General features: G+C 42.3%; 1 protein-coding gene across 2 annotated transcripts in view; it reads left to right on the top strand.

Annotated features, from left to right (window-relative positions):
* Positions 1-18277, top strand: part of LOC310863097 (dual specificity calcium/calmodulin-dependent 3',5'-cyclic nucleotide phosphodiesterase 1B-like) — a 28523-nt gene extending 10246 nt beyond the window's left edge. Inside the window, exons 7-14 of one of the 2 annotated variants that reach the window (XM_083771221.1) lie at positions 78-178; positions 10571-10696; positions 12434-12535; positions 13301-13421; positions 14808-14889; positions 15110-15182; positions 16468-16604; positions 17733-18277. In XM_083771221.1, coding sequence (XP_083627347.1) covers positions 78-178; positions 10571-10696; positions 12434-12535; positions 13301-13421; positions 14808-14889; positions 15110-15182; positions 16468-16604; positions 17733-17800 — 810 coding nt within the window. In that variant the 3' untranslated portion in view covers positions 17801-18277. Of the gene's footprint in view, positions 1-77; positions 179-10570; positions 10697-12433; positions 12536-13300; positions 13422-14807; positions 14890-15064; positions 15183-16467; positions 16605-17732 lie in introns of both variants that reach the window. The other variant, XM_083771220.1, reaches the window with a different exon arrangement.
* The last annotated feature ends 981 nt before the right edge of the window (positions 18278-19258 follow it).

Genomic DNA, 19258 nt, shown 5'->3' with positions numbered 1-19258 from the left:
TATAACCCCTAATGGAAAACGGGCAGTCCTTTTGATTGATCCATTTGATCGTTTTCACGTTGTGTGTCTATATATAGCACTGGCTAACAGAGCTGGAGGTGATGGCGTCCCTGTTTGCTGCAGCTATCCATGACTATGAGCACACAGGAACCACAAACAACTTCCATATTCACACAAAGTAAGTACGGTTCTTTGCTAAATATTCTTTCATTATGAACTCTATCCACGTATTGTATGCAGTACTACAGTTAGCTACCCACTGAGCAATTGTCTGCCTATTAGACGTCTAAACTCTAAAATTGGTTATAACTAGGCATGTAACGATATATCGTATATATCTATATTATTCCTGACGATATGAATCGATTTAATAAAAATAAAAATCGATTTTTCAAAATAAATAAATAACTAGAAAAAGTGCCCTTCTGGGCACAGGTCTCCACCAGGATGAGCAGATGTGAAGAATTCCAGGCAAAGGTTTATCCTTGGCCTCTAGGGAGTTTGCATACAAAGTTATCCACAGATCCGTGCAGTTAGAGGTAAAAACACTTTTCGGCCAGTTATAGCGCCACCTTGAGGCTGAGTTGAAATTGTTCATGTGGCATTTCGTCCTCGGCCTAGTGGGAATGTGGGTGCACAATTTCACGGAAATCACGCGATGTGTTCATGATTTGCAGCATTTTGTTTGAAACTGAGCACTCCTGTGAACTTTGGAAGCCAATCTTAACCAATCAGGATGGAGTTTGAGAAATCTGAAAGACCGGATTCGTTGAATGGCTCTAGAGAGACTGTGTACCAATTTGCGTGATGTTTGGACAAAATCTGTAGGTGTACTGTGCAAAAACTTGTTTTGCACAAAGCGGCCTCCTGGTGGCGCTATAACAGGCCGTTCTGGAAATCTGAAAGACTGGTTTCTAGGGATGCACCGAAAGGGAAATTCTTGGCCGAAACCGAATACCGATAATAGGAAACAGTTGGCCGAAAACCGAATACCGAATAGCCGAATACAGCTTTGTTGTAAAGCTACCTGATTATGGCAAAAGACATGATTATGGATTTTCATAATCGATTCATCGGGCGATTATTTAAACGATTAATCGGATTATGGCACCTTTTTTGCAATTACCTTTAAAAAAATGCTTCAAGTTATTGTAGGCATGTTGTAACTAACAATAAAGACAATAAAAATGAATACTCCTTCAAAATTAATATTTTATATACAATTTGATTTCATTGCCATTCCTTGTACTTGTAATGATACTGTAATCTGTAATGTTGACTGTGTATAGCTAACTGTCTTTCTTCCCATTTCTATCTCTGGGACCCCAATTTATTTTTATTTCTATTGTAAAAATCAATGTAAATTTTGAGTGTATTTGGTTCCATTTTTGCACTCTGTTACAGACCGGCCCCACTTGGTTTACTTCCTAACTATCTATAATTTAGCTGGAACTCCCACTATGAGAACCACTGTCCTACACAGTGTGTGGGCACGCACGCACACGCACGCACAAACACACACACACACACACACACACACACACACGCACACACACAATAGCATGCTGCTAGCTGATAGGGGAAAACGTATTTAGCAGCCATATTAGCATGTTCTCTAGGCTCTAGTATCACATATTGCCAAAGTTAAACAGCACTGAACAACTGATCATTGTTAAGCAAAACGTTCACGGACATTCTGCTTCTGCTTTTGCCCTGCCTGTGCCCACTTCAATGCGCTGCTGAGATTACACCCAGGTGGAACAAATTTGAGGAGCTAACGAGCAAGCTACTGCTAGTGTTCGTCGTAGCCTGCATGCAAACTCACAGATTCAGACATTGGGGAGCATTTTTTGTCATACGACAAAAGAATAGAGTAGACAGTGGCGGTGCTCACAAATACCATGTTTTGGGACCTGTTGAGCTCGCAGATTTCGCGGAGCGCATCGCAGCCACAGCACAGAGCAACTTGACGCTGTGTGACTGTGTGTGTGTGTGTGTGTGTGTGTGTTTGTGTGTGTGTGTGTGGGGGAGACTGAAGTTGGAAGAGAGAGAGAGGTAGATGCGGAGCGCTCTGGTTACGTTCAAGACAATCGCGTGTTGTGTTTATACCGACCCGGTGTTTTGACTATTCGGTGATATATTTTCGGCCTATTTGAGCCGAAACCGAATAGGCCGAAAATACATTTTTAGCCATTTTCGGCCGAATATTTTCGGTGGCCGAATTTTCGGTGCATCCCTACTGGTTTCGTTGAATGGCTCTAGAGAGACTGTGTACCAATTTGCGTGATGTTTGGACAAAATCTGTAGGTGTACTGTGCAAAAACTTGTTTTGCACAAAGCGGCCTCCTGGTGGCGCTATAACAGGCCGTTCTGGAAATCTGAAAGACTGGTTTCGTTGAATGGCTCTAGAGAGACTGTGTACTAATTTGCGTGATGTTTGGACAAAATCTTTAGGTGTACTGTGCAAAAACTTGTTTTGCACAAAGCGGCCTCCTGGAGCGGCCTCCTGGTGGCGCTATAACAGGCCGTTCTGGAAATCTGAAAGACTGGTTTCGTTGAATGGCTCTAGACCTAGAGAGACTGTGTACCAATTTGCGTGATGTTTGGACAAAATCTGTAGGTGTACTGTGCAAAAACTTGTTTTGCACAAAGCGGCCTCTTGGTGGCGCTATAACAGGCCGTTCTGGAAAGTTTGGGGCAGAGGTTCATCGTTGGCATCCAGGGAGTGTGTGTGCAAAATTTGGCATCGACCGGGTTAACGGTGGCAGAGATTAGCTGCTCACGGACACACGGACGGACGGACGGACACACGGACACACGGACGGACGGACGGACGGACGGACGGAGTGCAAAACATACTCTCCCCCCATGCCTTCGGCCTGGTGGAGACAATAACTAGAAAAAGTGCCCTTCCGGGCACAGGTCTCCACCAGGTTATCCACAGATCCGTGCAGTTAGAGGTAAAAACACTTTTCGGCCAGTTATAGCGCCACCTTGAGGCTGAGTTGAAATTGTTCATGTGGCATTTTGTCCTCGGCCTAGTGGGAATGTGGGTGCACAATTTCACGGAAATCACGCGATGTGTTGATGATTTGCAGCATTTTGTTTGAAACTGAGCACTCCTGTGAACTTTGGAAGCCAATCTTAACCAATCAGGATGGAGTCTGATAAATCTGAAAGACCCGTTTCGTTGAATGGCTCTAGAGAGACTGTGTACCAATTTGCGTGATGTTTGGACAAAATCTGTAGGTGTACTGTGCAAAAACTTGTTTTGCACAAAGCGGCCTCCTGGTGGCGCTATAACAGGCCGTTCTGGAAAGTTTGGGGCAGAGGTTCATGGTTGGCATCCAGGGAGTGTGTGTGCAAAATATGGCATCGACCGGGTTAACGGTGGCCGAGATTAGCTGTTCACGGACACACGGACACACGGACGGACGGACGGACGGACGGACGGACACGCGGACGGACGGAGTGCAAAACATACTCTCCCCACATGCCTTCGGCCTGGTGGAGACAATAATCATATTCAAGTGTTTTTGGGGAGAAATGAGACTGAAGGGTCTCACACACCGTCTGCGAACGCCGCGCGTCAAAACCGTTATTTTCAATGAACCTATCGCACACCGGCGGCGTCCGACGCGCGTTCACGCCTCGCCTGACGCTCCGATACGCCACCGTTCTATTTTCCAGGCGTTGCCGCGCGGCAACGCCTGTGCCGCGTCGCTGCACACCCGGTGTGTGTTGGGCTCCAGTCACTTTCAGTAGTAGAGCACTGTAGAGGAGAGCTGTGTGTGTCTGTGACATGTATGCATGTATGCTCATTAAAACATGATCAAGGAAGGCAATTATGTTTCTGCACTGTCAAATAGATCTACATCTATCCTAAGATGCCATCAAAGAAAGCTTTTTTTACTTGAAGTTCTAAACAATAAGCATGCTTACAGTTGTACAGAAATTAAGTAATTGTACAGAGATGAGACAGACTCCATGCAGACTGATAGTAGTAGTTTCTGTCGAGAAAGACTGGTTTCTAGGGATGCACCGAAAGGGAAATTCTTGGCCGAAACCGAATACCGATAATAGGAAACAGTTGGCCGAAAACCGAATACCGAATAGCCGAATACAGCTTTGTTGTAAAGCTACCTGATTATGGCAAAAGACATGATTATGGATTTTCATAATCGATTCATCGGGCGATTATTTAAACGATTAATCGGATTATGGCACCTTTTTTGCAATTACCTTTAAAAAAATGCTTCAAGTTATTGTAGGCATGTTGTAACTAACAATAAAGACAATAAAAATGAATACTCCTTCAAAATTAATATTTTATATACAATTTGATTTCATTGCCATTCCTTGTACTTGTAATGATACTGTAATCTGTAATGTTGACTGTGTATAGCTAACTGTCTTTCTTCCCATTTCTATCTCTGGGACCCCAATTTATTTTTATTTCTATTGTAAAAATCAATGTAAATTTTGAGTGTATTTGGTTCCATTTTTGCACTCTGTTACAGACCGGCCCCACTTGGTTTACTTCCTAACTATCTATAATTTAGCTGGAACTCCCACTATGAGAACCACTGTCCTACACAGTGTGTGGGCACGCACGCACACGCACGCACAAACACACACACACACACACACACACACACACACACACACACGCACACACACAATAGCATGCTGCTAGCTGATAGGGGAAAACGTATTTAGCAGCCATATTAGCATGTTCTCTAGGCTCTAGTATCACATATTGCCAAAGTTAAACAGCACTGAACAACTGATCATTGTTAAGCAAAACGTTCACGGACATTCTGCTTCTGCTTTTGCCCTGCCTGTGCCCACTTCAATGCGCTGCTGAGATTACACCCAGGTGGAACAAATTTGAGGAGCTAACGAGCAAGCTACTGCTAGTGTTCGTCGTAGCCTGCATGCAAACTCACAGATTCAGACATTGGGGAGCATTTTTTGTCATACGACAAAAGAATAGAGTAGACAGTGGCGGTGCTCACAAATACCATGTTTTGGGACCTGTTGAGCTCGCAGATTTCGCGGAGCGCATCGCAGCCACAGCACAGAGCAACTTGACGCTGTGTGACTGTGTGTGTGTGTGTGTGTGTGTGTTTGTGTGTGTGTGTGTGGGGGAGACTGAAGTTGGAAGAGAGAGAGAGGTAGATGCGGAGCGCTCTGGTTACGTTCAAGACAATCGCGTGTTGTGTTTATACCGACCCGGTGTTTTGACTATTCGGTGATATATTTTCGGCCTATTTGAGCCGAAACCGAATAGGCCGAAAATACATTTTTAGCCATTTTCGGCCGAATATTTTCGGTGGCCGAATTTTCGGTGCATCCCTACTGGTTTCGTTGAATGGCTCTAGAGAGACTGTGTACCAATTTGCGTGATGTTTGGACAAAATCTGTAGGTGTACTGTGCAAAAACTTGTTTTGCACAAAGCGGCCTCCTGGTGGCGCTATAACAGGCCGTTCTGGAAATCTGAAAGACTGGTTTCGTTGAATGGCTCTAGAGAGACTGTGTACTAATTTGCGTGATGTTTGGACAAAATCTTTAGGTGTACTGTGCAAAAACTTGTTTTGCACAAAGCGGCCTCCTGGAGCGGCCTCCTGGTGGCGCTATAACAGGCCGTTCTGGAAATCTGAAAGACTGGTTTCGTTGAATGGCTCTAGACCTAGAGAGACTGTGTACCAATTTGCGTGATGTTTGGACAAAATCTGTAGGTGTACTGTGCAAAAACTTGTTTTGCACAAAGCGGCCTCTTGGTGGCGCTATAACAGGCCGTTCTGGAAAGTTTGGGGCAGAGGTTCATCGTTGGCATCCAGGGAGTGTGTGTGCAAAATTTGGCATCGACCGGGTTAACGGTGGCAGAGATTAGCTGCTCACGGACACACGGACGGACGGACGGACACACGGACACACGGACGGACGGACGGACGGACGGACGGAGTGCAAAACATACTCTCCCCCCATGCCTTCGGCCTGGTGGAGACAATAACTAGAAAAAGTGCCCTTCCGGGCACAGGTCTCCACCAGGTTATCCACAGATCCGTGCAGTTAGAGGTAAAAACACTTTTCGGCCAGTTATAGCGCCACCTTGAGGCTGAGTTGAAATTGTTCATGTGGCATTTTGTCCTCGGCCTAGTGGGAATGTGGGTGCACAATTTCACGGAAATCACGCGATGTGTTGATGATTTGCAGCATTTTGTTTGAAACTGAGCACTCCTGTGAACTTTGGAAGCCAATCTTAACCAATCAGGATGGAGTCTGATAAATCTGAAAGACCCGTTTCGTTGAATGGCTCTAGAGAGACTGTGTACCAATTTGCGTGATGTTTGGACAAAATCTGTAGGTGTACTGTGCAAAAACTTGTTTTGCACAAAGCGGCCTCCTGGTGGCGCTATAACAGGCCGTTCTGGAAAGTTTGGGGCAGAGGTTCATGGTTGGCATCCAGGGAGTGTGTGTGCAAAATATGGCATCGACCGGGTTAACGGTGGCCGAGATTAGCTGTTCACGGACACACGGACACACGGACGGACGGACGGACGGACGGACGGACACGCGGACGGACGGAGTGCAAAACATACTCTCCCCACATGCCTTCGGCCTGGTGGAGACAATAATCATATTCAAGTGTTTTTGGGGAGAAATGAGACTGAAGGGTCTCACACACCGTCTGCGAACGCCGCGCGTCAAAACCGTTATTTTCAATGAACCTATCGCACACCGGCGGCGTCCGACGCGCGTTCACGCCTCGCCTGACGCTCCGATACGCCACCGTTCTATTTTCCAGGCGTTGCCGCGCGGCAACGCCTGTGCCGCGTCGCTGCACACCCGGTGTGTGTTGGGCTCCAGTCACTTTCAGTAGTAGAGCACTGTAGAGGAGAGCTGTGTGTGTCTGTGACATGTATGCATGTATGCTCATTAAAACATGATCAAGGAAGGCAATTATGTTTCTGCACTGTCAAATAGATCTACATCTATCCTAAGATGCCATCAAAGAAAGCTTTTTTTACTTGAAGTTCTAAACAATAAGCATGCTTACAGTTGTACAGAAATTAAGTAATTGTACAGAGATGAGACAGACTCCATGCAGACTGATAGTAGTAGTTTCTGTCGAGGGGAGCTGTGTGTCTGTGACTGTATGCCCAATGCCCATGGGTGATGGTCGTTGATACTCAATAATACATCAAGGAAGGCAATTATGTTTCTGCACTGTCAAAAGTAATGCTACTTCTTTTGCAATGTAGTTAAATAAAAAATGTGAAAAAAGATCGGGCGGGAAGATAAATTATATATAAAAAAAAAACAACAGCAATTGTTCTGGGAAATATTTTTTGTTTAAAATATTGTGAAAGGGCCTTTCTGTGTGGACTGTGCATGTTCTCCCCGTGTCCCCTAGGGTAGGTACCCTCACAAAAACATGCAGTAATCCTGGTCTCTAAACTACCTCCCCCTGGCCAGCCTGATGGAGAGGTAAGGAACTGGTCAGAATAACGTGTTACTTCCACGCGCTACGTCCGGCCGGGGAAATTCCCCCTGTCAGGTGAAAAGAAGCAGCTTGGACTCCTCATGCATGAAGGAAGCATGAGGTCAGTCCGCTGCCCCCACAGGTTGGATCATGTCGTGCTTTAGCTATTGAAAAATAGCAGATTTACAAGCTCATAGCGCGCCACCGAGTGGGGCGCTACAAGCTTGTAGGTCTGCTATTTATTTTTTTATCGAAGAACCACTGACATAGAAACATAGCTTTAGATTGTGGGGGCCTTAGCCTGAGCTAACGTGTTAGGTTTCTGGTTTAGAGGGGCGGGTTGCGGCTCAGATTTACGCACGCCCTGATTGGATCTCATCGATCTTTCCGTCACCCCGGCCCCTCCTCTCCCCCCTAGTGCAGCGCTACGTCACATCATTTGGAGCGACGCCCACCCGGAAGGGTTGACTCCCACTTTTAGACCAGAGCGGCCAATGCGTTCCTCCAGGCTTTCAATTTTTGCACCAACAAAAATGAAAGCCTGGTACCGAGGCTATGGGGGCCTAAATAATATAGTAGAAGCGTTTTTATCAAGAATTGATGTTCAATGTCACCGCATGGTCCACACACTACAAATAAGAAAGAAAAAAAAAGTTTTTTTTTCCGTTTTTTTTTTTTAAGAGCACATTGCCAAAAGGGCAGCACCCCCTAGTGTCTATCTGTGCACTCCACTGCTAATAAGTGTCAATTTGGGGGTCCTTGACATGAAAAAGTTTGGGAACCACTGGCCTATAGAGTATAGACCACTACAATAAGCCAGAAAAGACACCACTTACAGCTATGCTATATTACAATATTGAAAATACCAGACAATATCTAGTCTCATATCATGGTATCAGTATAATATCGATATAAAGTACTGTAGCCTATTGGCCAAACCTAAGTTAGCATTTTGTTCAAGAAGCATAACTTTTTCCCTTACTGTGCGCAAAGCTATTTTTAACAGGGCTGTGTGTGTGTGTGGTTTGGTTATAATAATCGCTAATTGGAATGCTTTTCATGACGTACTTTACTCCCCATTAAAAAAAATCCTAACAAAGCAGATTATGCAAATGAGAGTAGACTGGAAGTAAAATTGGGTCATTATTATCAAGCCTCAACTGAGTAATTAACACTCAAAAGCCCTCAGCTTTAATCATCTGCTATACTATTCATTAACGCTGCATTCATTTATGAAAGACCTACTTAATAGGTTGGGATACTCCCTGCAGCCTTTCTACCACCCTGTTTCACTCTCATTGCTAGAGGAATTTCCCCTCAGCCCATGCTCTCCATACACTTTACTAGGGTGTTTTATCATTTTTGAGTGGTGCAACCACTCCCAAGGAACAGCAATGTTCGTGTTAACCTATATGTGTCTATGTATGTGTGGGACTACGAGTACCAGTAGGGGCAAAAGTGGCGCTGTTGTGCCAGAAACAGAGAGAGAGATAGTGCTGCACTGTAGCCTGCTAATGAGAGAGAGAGAGAGAGAGAGGGGGGGGGGGGGCAGGGGGAGAGGGGAGTTGCACCACTCAGTTCACACGGGTGTGATTTTTGCACTTACAATCCTTCTCACTCTCATTCTCTCATTCCCCCCTCTCCCATCAAACCCTTACCTTAGTTTTCCCGATCATTCGATGCCTGTGGTTATCTGATCGATTGATAGATCGATTGATTGATTATCACAGGCATTCATTGTTCCCTGTGATTGGATATACCAAGTGCCATGACGAACGCCGGTTATCACATTTGAGTCTTTGTGACTATCACACAGTGAAGGCAATGCCAGATGATCATTTGTAATGTATATTATATATATTAATATATATTTTGTAATAATAATAAAAATCTACAAAGTAACTAGTAACTAAAGTTTTCAAATAATTGTAGTGAAGTAAAAGTACAAGTTCTCTTGGAAACCCCACATTAATTACATCCGGTCTAAATTAGCGAGAAATATTGGTGTCATGGGCAAAACAAGAAATGTCCTTGAGTCTAAATCACTATACACTCTCTATTGCACCCTTATAACACCATATCTCACCTACTGTGTGGAAGTGTGGGGTAATACATACAAAAGCAACCTTCAGCCACTATATTTACTGCAGAAAAAAGCAATAAGAATAGTCAATAAAGTAAATTACTATGAACACACAAATCCACTGTTTCTAAATTCACATACATTAAAGTTCTTTGATTTAGTTGATTTTAAAACAGCACAATTATTATATAAAGCAAGACATAATCTGCTTCCTGGAAATATACAAAAAAGGTTTAGGGATAGGGATGGGAGGTATGAGCTGAGAGGGGAACTAAACTTCAAACAAATAAGTGTTGGATCTACCTTAAAGAGCATGTGTGTTTCTGTTCATGGAGTTAAGCTGTGGAACAGCTTGTCTGAGCCAATAAAGCAAAGCAACAACCTAAAACAATTTAAAAAGAGGCTCAAACAGGAATTATTGCATAGATATAACCTGGAATGAGCGGGGAGCTGAGCCATGTTTATGCCATGTAGTGTTGGACTAAGGTATAACATTGTAGCTTTTTGTCTTTTTTCCCCTCCTTGTTTTGTCTTGTTTTGTTTTTTCTCGTTGTCTATTTAGTTTTTTGTTTGTTTAATTTTATATTCTCCTTTGTTAAATGGCATTTGTTTGTTTTGTTTATATGTTGATTGTGATGCATATCTTCAACAGTATTTTGGAATACGTTGAGATAAGGATAGGCACTAATAAGCTTTAAGCTTCTGCCTATGCCTTTTCGATCACCTAAAAGTAAACTGTTTTGTGTAATGTCTCCCTCTCAAAAGATCGAAATAAACTATTCATTCATTCATATTTGCCTCTGAGATGTACTGGAGTACAGTACAAGTAAAAGTATTGGAAATTGAGTAAAGTACAAATACCTCAAATTGTACTTAAGTACAGTACTTAAGTAAATGTACTTAGTTACTTTCCACCACTGTTGAAGGCGATGCCAGATGATGCCATATTTCCACGTATACATGAGCCAGACTGAATATGTCACTCTCTCTCTCTTAGGTCAGAGTTTGCGATGATCTACAATGACCGCTCGGTTCAAGAGAGCCATCATTTGAGTGCAGCGTTTCTCCTGCTCCAGGATGACCGACTGAACATCTTCACCAACCTGACTCGAGAGGAATGGATGTAAGATGGAAAAAAACACTCTTGTCATCTAGTTTCACTTCTTGCTGTTAAGTATACATGTAAATGGTGGTTCTACCTGTACATAACTATTATTGGATCCATTGGAACACAGGTTTCTTTTTCCCCATTTCCTGAAATGTAACGGTTTTGGACATGCATGCTTTCCACCAGACAGACAGTGAACTGATGATATGATGGGTAGTTAAGTTGAAGCACAGTAGCCTACCTCAGCTTCAGTGTTGTTTTTGGTTTTAGTTTAGTCATAGTCTTTGGACTGAAACTTAATTTAGTTTGTCACATTTTAGTCACCTGAAATGTCTTAGTGTTAGTCTAGTTTTAGTCGACTAAATGTCATAAGATTTTAGTAGACTAAATCTACAGTTGATTTAGTCAACTAAAATGTATTTTGGTGGGTCTTGATGCCGTCGTAATGAGTGTTTTTACAATTGCTGAAAATAGCCGATCTACAAGCTCACAACGCGTCGCGAGCTTGTAGATCAGCTATTTTCAGCATGCAACCAAGTGTAAAATGACTTATACTGGATCTCTTGTCCACTAGTCCCTTCCTAACATTTTAGTCTAGTTTTTATTTTGTTGTCAGTATATTTAGTCTTAGTTTTAGTCATCGTAGCTTAGTTTTCATTTAGTTTCCATTTGTTTTCGTCAGTGAAAATAGGTAGTCGACGAATATTTTTCGTCTTAGTTTTAGTCGACGAAAACAACACTGCTCAGCTTACAGCAACGATGTGGCAAAACAAATCCATCCAAGTTTACATCTTTACAGACTTTACTTTATACTTATAGATAGTGCCCGCTGTGGTTTATTTCACATCGGGCACAATTTATTATTTGATTGGGCGGGCACTGCAACTTATATTGGTAGAGAACCACAAACGTAATTTAAAGCCAGTCTGGTAATCAGTTATCAACAAATACTTCAACTCCACTTCAAAGTCATTAGCTTTTACCGGTCACATCACATGAATTTACTAAATAAAAAAACCATTGAAAACAAAACCTAAAAAATAAAATAAATCACACTTGTGTGAAGTGAGCTCTTATCGTCATAGATCATCACATTCCGGCCAATCACTTTTGGCATCCTCACATTTCTGTCCTCAATTTTTATCTTCACTTTTTAAGCCCTCAGCCAATCAAATCATCGCTATGGGTGTTCTGGAAAGTGATTGGTCTTCCTCAATGCTGGAACCTGGTCCTCCGGTTACAGGTCCCAACTCTAGCCATAAGTAGCCTCTTTCTGTGTTTATTCAGCAACAACAACAGTAGGCTATACCAAATAAACAATATGAGGTCACAGCCACCTTCTAACTAATGGTCATGTTAACCCATTTAGGCCTGACCTCAATTTTTTTTTTTAATCTTCTAAATCCTCTAAATAGCAGACCTACAAGCTCATAGCGCGCCACTCGGTGGCGCGCTATGAGCTTGTAGATCTGCTATTTTTCATATAACAACTCACTGCTGCTTTACACAATTGTAAATGTTTTGTAAAGCTTTGCAGATCAAAGCCTGCAGGAAAACGGGACAGGACTGATTAGCAATCTCTGTTACCACGGCAACAAGGAAGCCCATCAGGAAAGCGTAAACTAAAAAGGTTTAGAACATCTTTTGAGTGTGGCTGCCAGTCATCTTTGTGTCATTGTATAGTGTATACATCATACTGTACCACTGTGCTCTCCACTGTGTGTGTGTGTGTGTGTGTGTGTGTGTGGACAGGGAGTTGCGATCGCTGGTTATAGAGATGGTGCTGGCTACAGACATGTCTTCTCACCTCCTCCAAGTTAAAGCCATGAAGTCCTATCTACAACAACAAGAACGGTAATGTTATAGTACAGCAGGCTGATATGTGCATGATATGCTGATATGTTTATTTTCCCTTCATCTTTATCCTTTTTGTGTGATAATATTAGTTTACTATAATTAGATTAATACACGATAATCAACACATCACTATATTTAGAACACACCCAAATCAAATCATAGTACATCATATGTGTTCAATCAATTCAATTCAATCAAAGCAAACGGCATGAACAATATTAGTTTGCCTCTTCTACAAAAATAAAACTTACAAGTTAGTTACAAGGCTGCATTCCGTCGCGCGTGCCAAGCTGTCATTCTCTTGTATTATTTATTTCTCAATCTCACCACGGAGTAACCTCGCGTCTCGGAGGACAGTCAAGAGACGGGCAGTGTCAGTAGACCAATCACAGGCAGGTTGGGCGTTACCATGCCTATGCTTGGACACAAACGGAATTCACGAGTGCATAAAGCCAATAATTTGCCTCATTTCACACCTGGCAAATCAAGCACAATGGGGGGGGGGGGGGGATACTTTATAGGGAAAGATCAGGGAAAGTGAAGAGAATTTATTGTGAAAAGGTCAAATGTCATTTCTGCATGCATTCACCCATTCACACACACAGACGTTGGGCGGGTGCTCAGATCGGAGAACCAATAGGATCCAGGAGCAAAATGCACCTTAACAAACAGTCCCTAAAAGCTGGCTGTGTGACTATAGCGGCATACAACTGAGGTGAACTGTACATTATGATTTGACAAATGTATGCTCTTCCTCGATAGAATCGACAAGCCCAAGGCTCTGTCTCTATTGCTGCATACGGCTGACATCAGTCATCCGTCCAAGCCCTGGGCGTTGCACTCTCGTTGGACCAAAGCTCTGATGGAAGAGTTCTTCAGACAGGTACTGGTATAGGACCGCCGAGTGTGTTCGGGTTCTCTTTTCTCGTCCATGTTCTGTCTACTTCTCAATTCTGTACTTTCTTATACAAGTGTGTGCGTGTGCATGTGCAGGTGTGCATTTGTGTGTGTGTGCGGGTGTGGAGCTAATCTTACAAACACTGCCAGTATAGACCAAAGTACATGATCCACTATAATTTGTACTAATGGAGGTCAATGGGGAGTCAATCTTCACACACGAGTCATAGACAACAGGCTGGTCACTAAAGTCCAAGATACACATTGGGGCCACCATGTAGTTTCAATATGGAAATTAAATAGATTTTAACCACTTTCAACCCTGCATGGTGTACGTACCCGATTTGATTATGTCATTATAGGCGTTACATTCTTCAAAAATCGTCTGTAAACAATTACAAAAACAGTGTGCTTCTTTAGAGGCGAGTCATATTCAGTGGTGTAAAAGTACTCGCATGTTTAAAAAAATATCAATGCAGCAATGTACGAATTCAAAATGTACTCGAGTAAAAGTTCAAGTATTGCCATCAAAAAGTACCAAAAGTAACAGTACTTGTTGTGCAGAATATATAATAATGTTTTGAAAATAGCAGATCTACAAGCTCACAATGTGAGCTTGTAGAGCTCAAATGTATGTAACAAAATGTATATACAGTAGGGTTGAAGTGTTTAATGTATGTTTTGTAATAATAATCAAAGTAACTAGTAACTAAAGTTTTCAAATAAATGTAGTGGAGTAAAAGTACAATATTTGCCTCTGAGATGTAGTGCAGTAGAAGTAAAAGTATTGGAAATTGGAAATACTCAAGTAAAGTACAAATACCTCAAAATTGTACTTAAGTACAGTACTAAAGTAAATGTACTTAGTTGCTTTCCACCACGGTCATAATAAAGGAACCTTCAATTAAATATTTTCCATTTGATGGAATTGAAACAAAACTGAATAGCTCAATTGATGTGATGTTTGAGGTACAGTACAGTGAGTCTGATCAAATACATTAAAGAATCTGTCAAAGAAGAGTGTCACTGAATGCATTTTACAGTAGATTATACAATACAAGTCCTGCCAAGCCATAGCTCGTCATGCTGTCATTCTCTCGTCCGATTCCTTTCCTGTGCAATTCCATCGTACAGGTATTGTACATCAAGGGGACGGCAATGTCCAAATGGAGAATGGTTGCGTCAAAACAACCTTTGAAAATCCAATAAACGTTATTTAATCCCCATTTAGGGAATGTCATTATAGCTGAAGATTTTCTCAAGTTCTCTTGTGAGCTTTTAGATCAGCTATTATTATATTATCACCATTCGTCGTACGACAAAAGGCTTAAGTAGTTATGGTGTCTTCTCTCTCCCTTTGTGTCTTTGTGAGGGCGATAGAGAGGCAGAACTGGGCCTTCCCTACTCTCCTCTGTGCGATCGCAATAGCACCCTCATAGCTGAATCACAGATAGGTATGTCTCCCTTACAACGCCTCAGAAATCCCAGTCCCACCGATATATAATGTAACAAAACACTGCATGCTCATTCAAATTCCTTTTCTGTGACAAAGTCTAAAGCAGAAAATGTCATTTTTGTAACTTGCACAAATCCGAATCTTCATGCAATAACGTTATTTTTCTGTTTTAGGGTTCATTGATTTCATCGTGGATCCTACATTCTCTCTGTTAACAGACATGGCTGAGAAGATAGTTATACCCCTGGTAGAAGAGAACCCGGGTCCACCCGACCCCTGCAACAGACACAGGTTACCACCAAGCCTCACGTTGCAGTGCTTTATAATTATAAAGAGTGTCTAAGATTTCAAAGGCTCTGTGTGAGGCAAGCTTTGCAGAAGCCTGCAGGAAAACGTTTACAAGTTCACTGATTAGCAATCTATGTTACCATGGTAACAAGAAAGCCCATCAGGAAAACTTAAAAAGGTTTAGTGTTGCGTCATTGTATACCGTGTACCACAGCTGTGCTCTCCTGACCCATCAACAATTTGTGTCATTGCATGTACAGTATAATCATCTCAAAACCACTGAACCATTCAGCGTGAGTGTGTGTGTGTGTGTGTGTGTGTGTGTGTGTGTGTGTGTGTGTGTGTGTGTGTGCACATTTATAATATATATTATTACAATTTAAATATGTAAAAATAAATTTATTTTCTTGTTCAATTGTATTTTATAATGGAATTGTGGATGGGTCAGGCTGAAACCTTGCCCAAAGTGATTCATAGCTTATATAGTTTTGTGTTGCCAGACAATTCACAATTTGTCAGCATTCTGATTGGTCCATGACTGAGCAGGTTCTTTCTGCCTTGTTCCACGCTGGTTCCACCTTGTTTATATTGAATTTGCTAAAACATAAATTTGTTGAAAGAAAACTAAAAACAAACATGATATGCCCAGTCGCCGAGTGGTACAGGCTTTAGTTTCGACATACTATTGCTCCGACTGTCATTAGAACGACGACCTACCTAAAACCCTAACCTAACCATAACCACAAGCACGGGAGCATTGCATGTCCAACCGCATGTCAGACCTTTGGATCTGCATGAATCAATATTTCCAGATTATGTCTAGTGAGTAGTGACATCTAATATTCAACTACTGTCAGTGCCCCAATATGAAGTACCGTTCCGAAGTCTTTGCATTTGATCTGCAATGCAGCTGTTTTTTTTTTATCTCTCTGAAGTGTGTCCACCCAGTACTATGTAGAATATAAGAGATCTCTGATCATCTGGCAACGCGACTCGCAAGACTATGAGGTAGTTATTGACATGGGACTCTGGGAGCCATGCCGCGGTTAGACCCAATCTTGTTAGAATGCATTTTGTTATATTCATTATTGAATTATGTTGAGTCATCAATTCCCTTATTCACCAATGTTGGAAAATAATGCAGAAAATAGTACAATAACTATGACTGGTATTGTGAAATTAGACCTTAACAGCATTAAAGCTAGTTTGGACAATGAATTCCAAAGGAAATTAAATTAAACACCAGTAATATCTGACAAATCTCTCTCTGATTTTTTCCCCCATGCAGTAATCTTTGGAAGGAGAGCTCCAGAGGCCTACAGTGGAGTCTGGCTCACATCACAGCTGAACTGGTCAGTTTCCGCTCCGCGTGGACACGCCACACTGAAGACAACAAGTTGAAATGGAAGGAAAGTGGCGCCAATGGTAGGATACAGTATTATTTATCTGTGAATCATAGATATCATGATAGGTTTGTGTGGACCTCCTCCCAGGGTCATGCTTTCATAATGAAGCGTATAATAAAGAAAACGCACACCCACAACTTTTCAAACGCTGATGATTTCCCACTTTCGATGTCCTATCAGATGCCCGTCCTACGTGGTAAATGGTGCATTTATATATAGCATCTTGAATCCAAAGCGCTTCACAACATGCATTACATTCACTCATTCATGGTGGAGGAAAACATACATGGCACCAATCTGCCCAGGGGAGGAGCCAGGGATCTAGCCAGGAACATGTACATTTAACCACAACTTCTTGTGTAACTAATCTGGGCATGTCATAATGGGCAAACATTCTGACAAAGTAGGCGACCGTTTGAAAAAGAGGGGGAAAAATGAGTCGTGTGAAGTGAGGGGCACCCACTGTGGCTGCCACATGACTTCACAGCTTAAAGCAAACATTAAAAGTACATAGACTTGGCTCGGCTGGGGTCCGTTTTTCTTTGGGTGCCTGCCGTTTGTTAAGCAAACATTAAAAGCTCATAGAATTGGTTGGAGGGGATAGCGCCCCTCAAAAAGGATAAACCCCTGGGAATCAACAAGTACAGTGGTTGTTAGTTAATCACAGCCAAAACTAATAATACGTGTTTACTGCAGCAAGACGAAACAAAAGTACACAATGTGTGAAGTACCGTAATGCTAAAGGTTAGTTTAAGTTATAATTAGATCCGTTATATCCATGGTTAATCCATGCCTCAGGCTTTTGCCGATTTCAAAATATCGGCAAATAAAATAAAATCATTAGGCTTCAGATATTGTTGGTTGGAGCCGCTTCTGGTGTCCTATTTTTGGCTGCCTTTATGCGCTCTGACTGATCGGAGTGAATAAGCGTGATATCATCTGTTGTTAGAGAATATGCGGCTCAATCTAAAAATGTTTGATTGATTTGGCAGTGGCTAAAGCCTCTTAGCCCTAGGATTGCTCCGATTCTCCTTTCTTTGCCATCTGCATTCATCCTTCTAGCAATCACACAGAGACAAAGAGCCAGAGATAAGGTTTTTCTTTCGCCGCGAGGCTCATACAATCCCCTTTACCCTTTCTTCTCCAGGTTTCTCGGATGCCACACACACAACAGAGCCGACATCCAGACAAGAGGGGCACGTCCACAAGCCCTAACTAATGATATGAAGCAGTATAGGCACTGTAGGGCTGGTGGTTGTTTAACTAATGATATGAAGCAGTAGGCACTGTAGGTCTGGTGGTTGTTTTCACCTTTGTTGAATTGGATAGAGACTCTCCAGAGGTCAACTAACAGTACGTTTTAACAGCGGGAGACCTTAGAGACCAACGGCGAGCGTTGCTTGAATTTCATTGGCTATCGCCCAATCGCCCACTATCGCCAGGCGACGTCGCCCAAAAGATGAATTATTTGCATCTTTTCGGCCGACGTTCCCCTGCCCACTTTCCGACCATCGCCTGTTCGCCTGCTATCGCCTCCATCGCCAGTAGTTGCCGGGTCCCGTTGACAAATAATGCACTTCCGTAAAATTCGGCTGTCGCCCGCTGTTAAAACTTAAAACTTACTGTTAGGTTAACATGGATCCACTGTGTGTGTGTGTGTGTGTGTGTGTGTGTGTGTGTGTGTGTGTGTGTGTGTGTGTTTGTGTGTGTGTGTGCACTACACAATAATGAATGATGCCTTCTGATGACATGGTTGTGGAGGGCGGTTAAATGTGCTGAGAAAGAGAGAGCGTGCGTGCGTGCGTGTGTGTGTTCACACATATAGCGAAGATATTTGTGTGCGGTGCGGTTACAACAAACTTACAAAGTAAACGCACAGACAGACGCGAATTGACGTGACACAACATCAGCAGCGCAACTGATGTTGAGGCAAACCTGGTGATTAAATGACTTAATGCGTGCAATTCGCACCCCTTCCCCGTCTTCACTCAATATCTCAACTTGAGCAAAGTTTATAACTTTACCACCGACATGAACATATATATCTTCTCCTCCTGTGTGGACGCACTTTCAGAGAGAGAGAACAGAAGATAGAGAGAAGTAGCATACTGTAGGAGGCGTGGTTGAAGGTTTCAATCACAAGACAGAACGCTGCCGTCACTGTCATGTCTCCATGTCTTATGTGATGTAGAATATATATATATATATATATATATATATATATATATATATATATACCATGGTAATTTAAATACAAAGTCTACATGCTGGCCATGTTGAAGTAATGTAGATGTCATGTAATTTAATTTACCACCTGATCAAACCTAAGTAACATGTTACCCATTGTACATCAGTCATTTAATCATAATATCAAATGTGTAAATGAAAAAGATTTTCAAAGTGTACTGACTGTACTCTGTATATGACACTAGAGTAGTTTACAGTTCACCTGCACTAAGGCTGGCCTTATTCACTGTAGGATGTGGCATTCTGTAGATTTTTATCAGTTCTTCTAACATGTAAGCAGATTTATATTGCAAGTCAAACTGAAACACGTCAAAGTGCTTAGATCTGCTAAATAAATGTCATCTTTGTTCATAATCTATGTTATTGTTCATATCCTGAGTGAAAGTGCCTTCCGTGTATATATTTGTGTAGACTGAAGTGTGAAGC

The sequence above is a fragment of the Protomyctophum parallelum genome (assembly GCF_964188405.1).
Source record: "Protomyctophum parallelum genome assembly, chromosome: 8".
NCBI lineage: Eukaryota > Metazoa > Chordata > Actinopteri > Myctophiformes > Myctophidae > Protomyctophum > Protomyctophum parallelum.
This window is presented reverse-complemented; position numbering and strand designations above follow the sequence as displayed.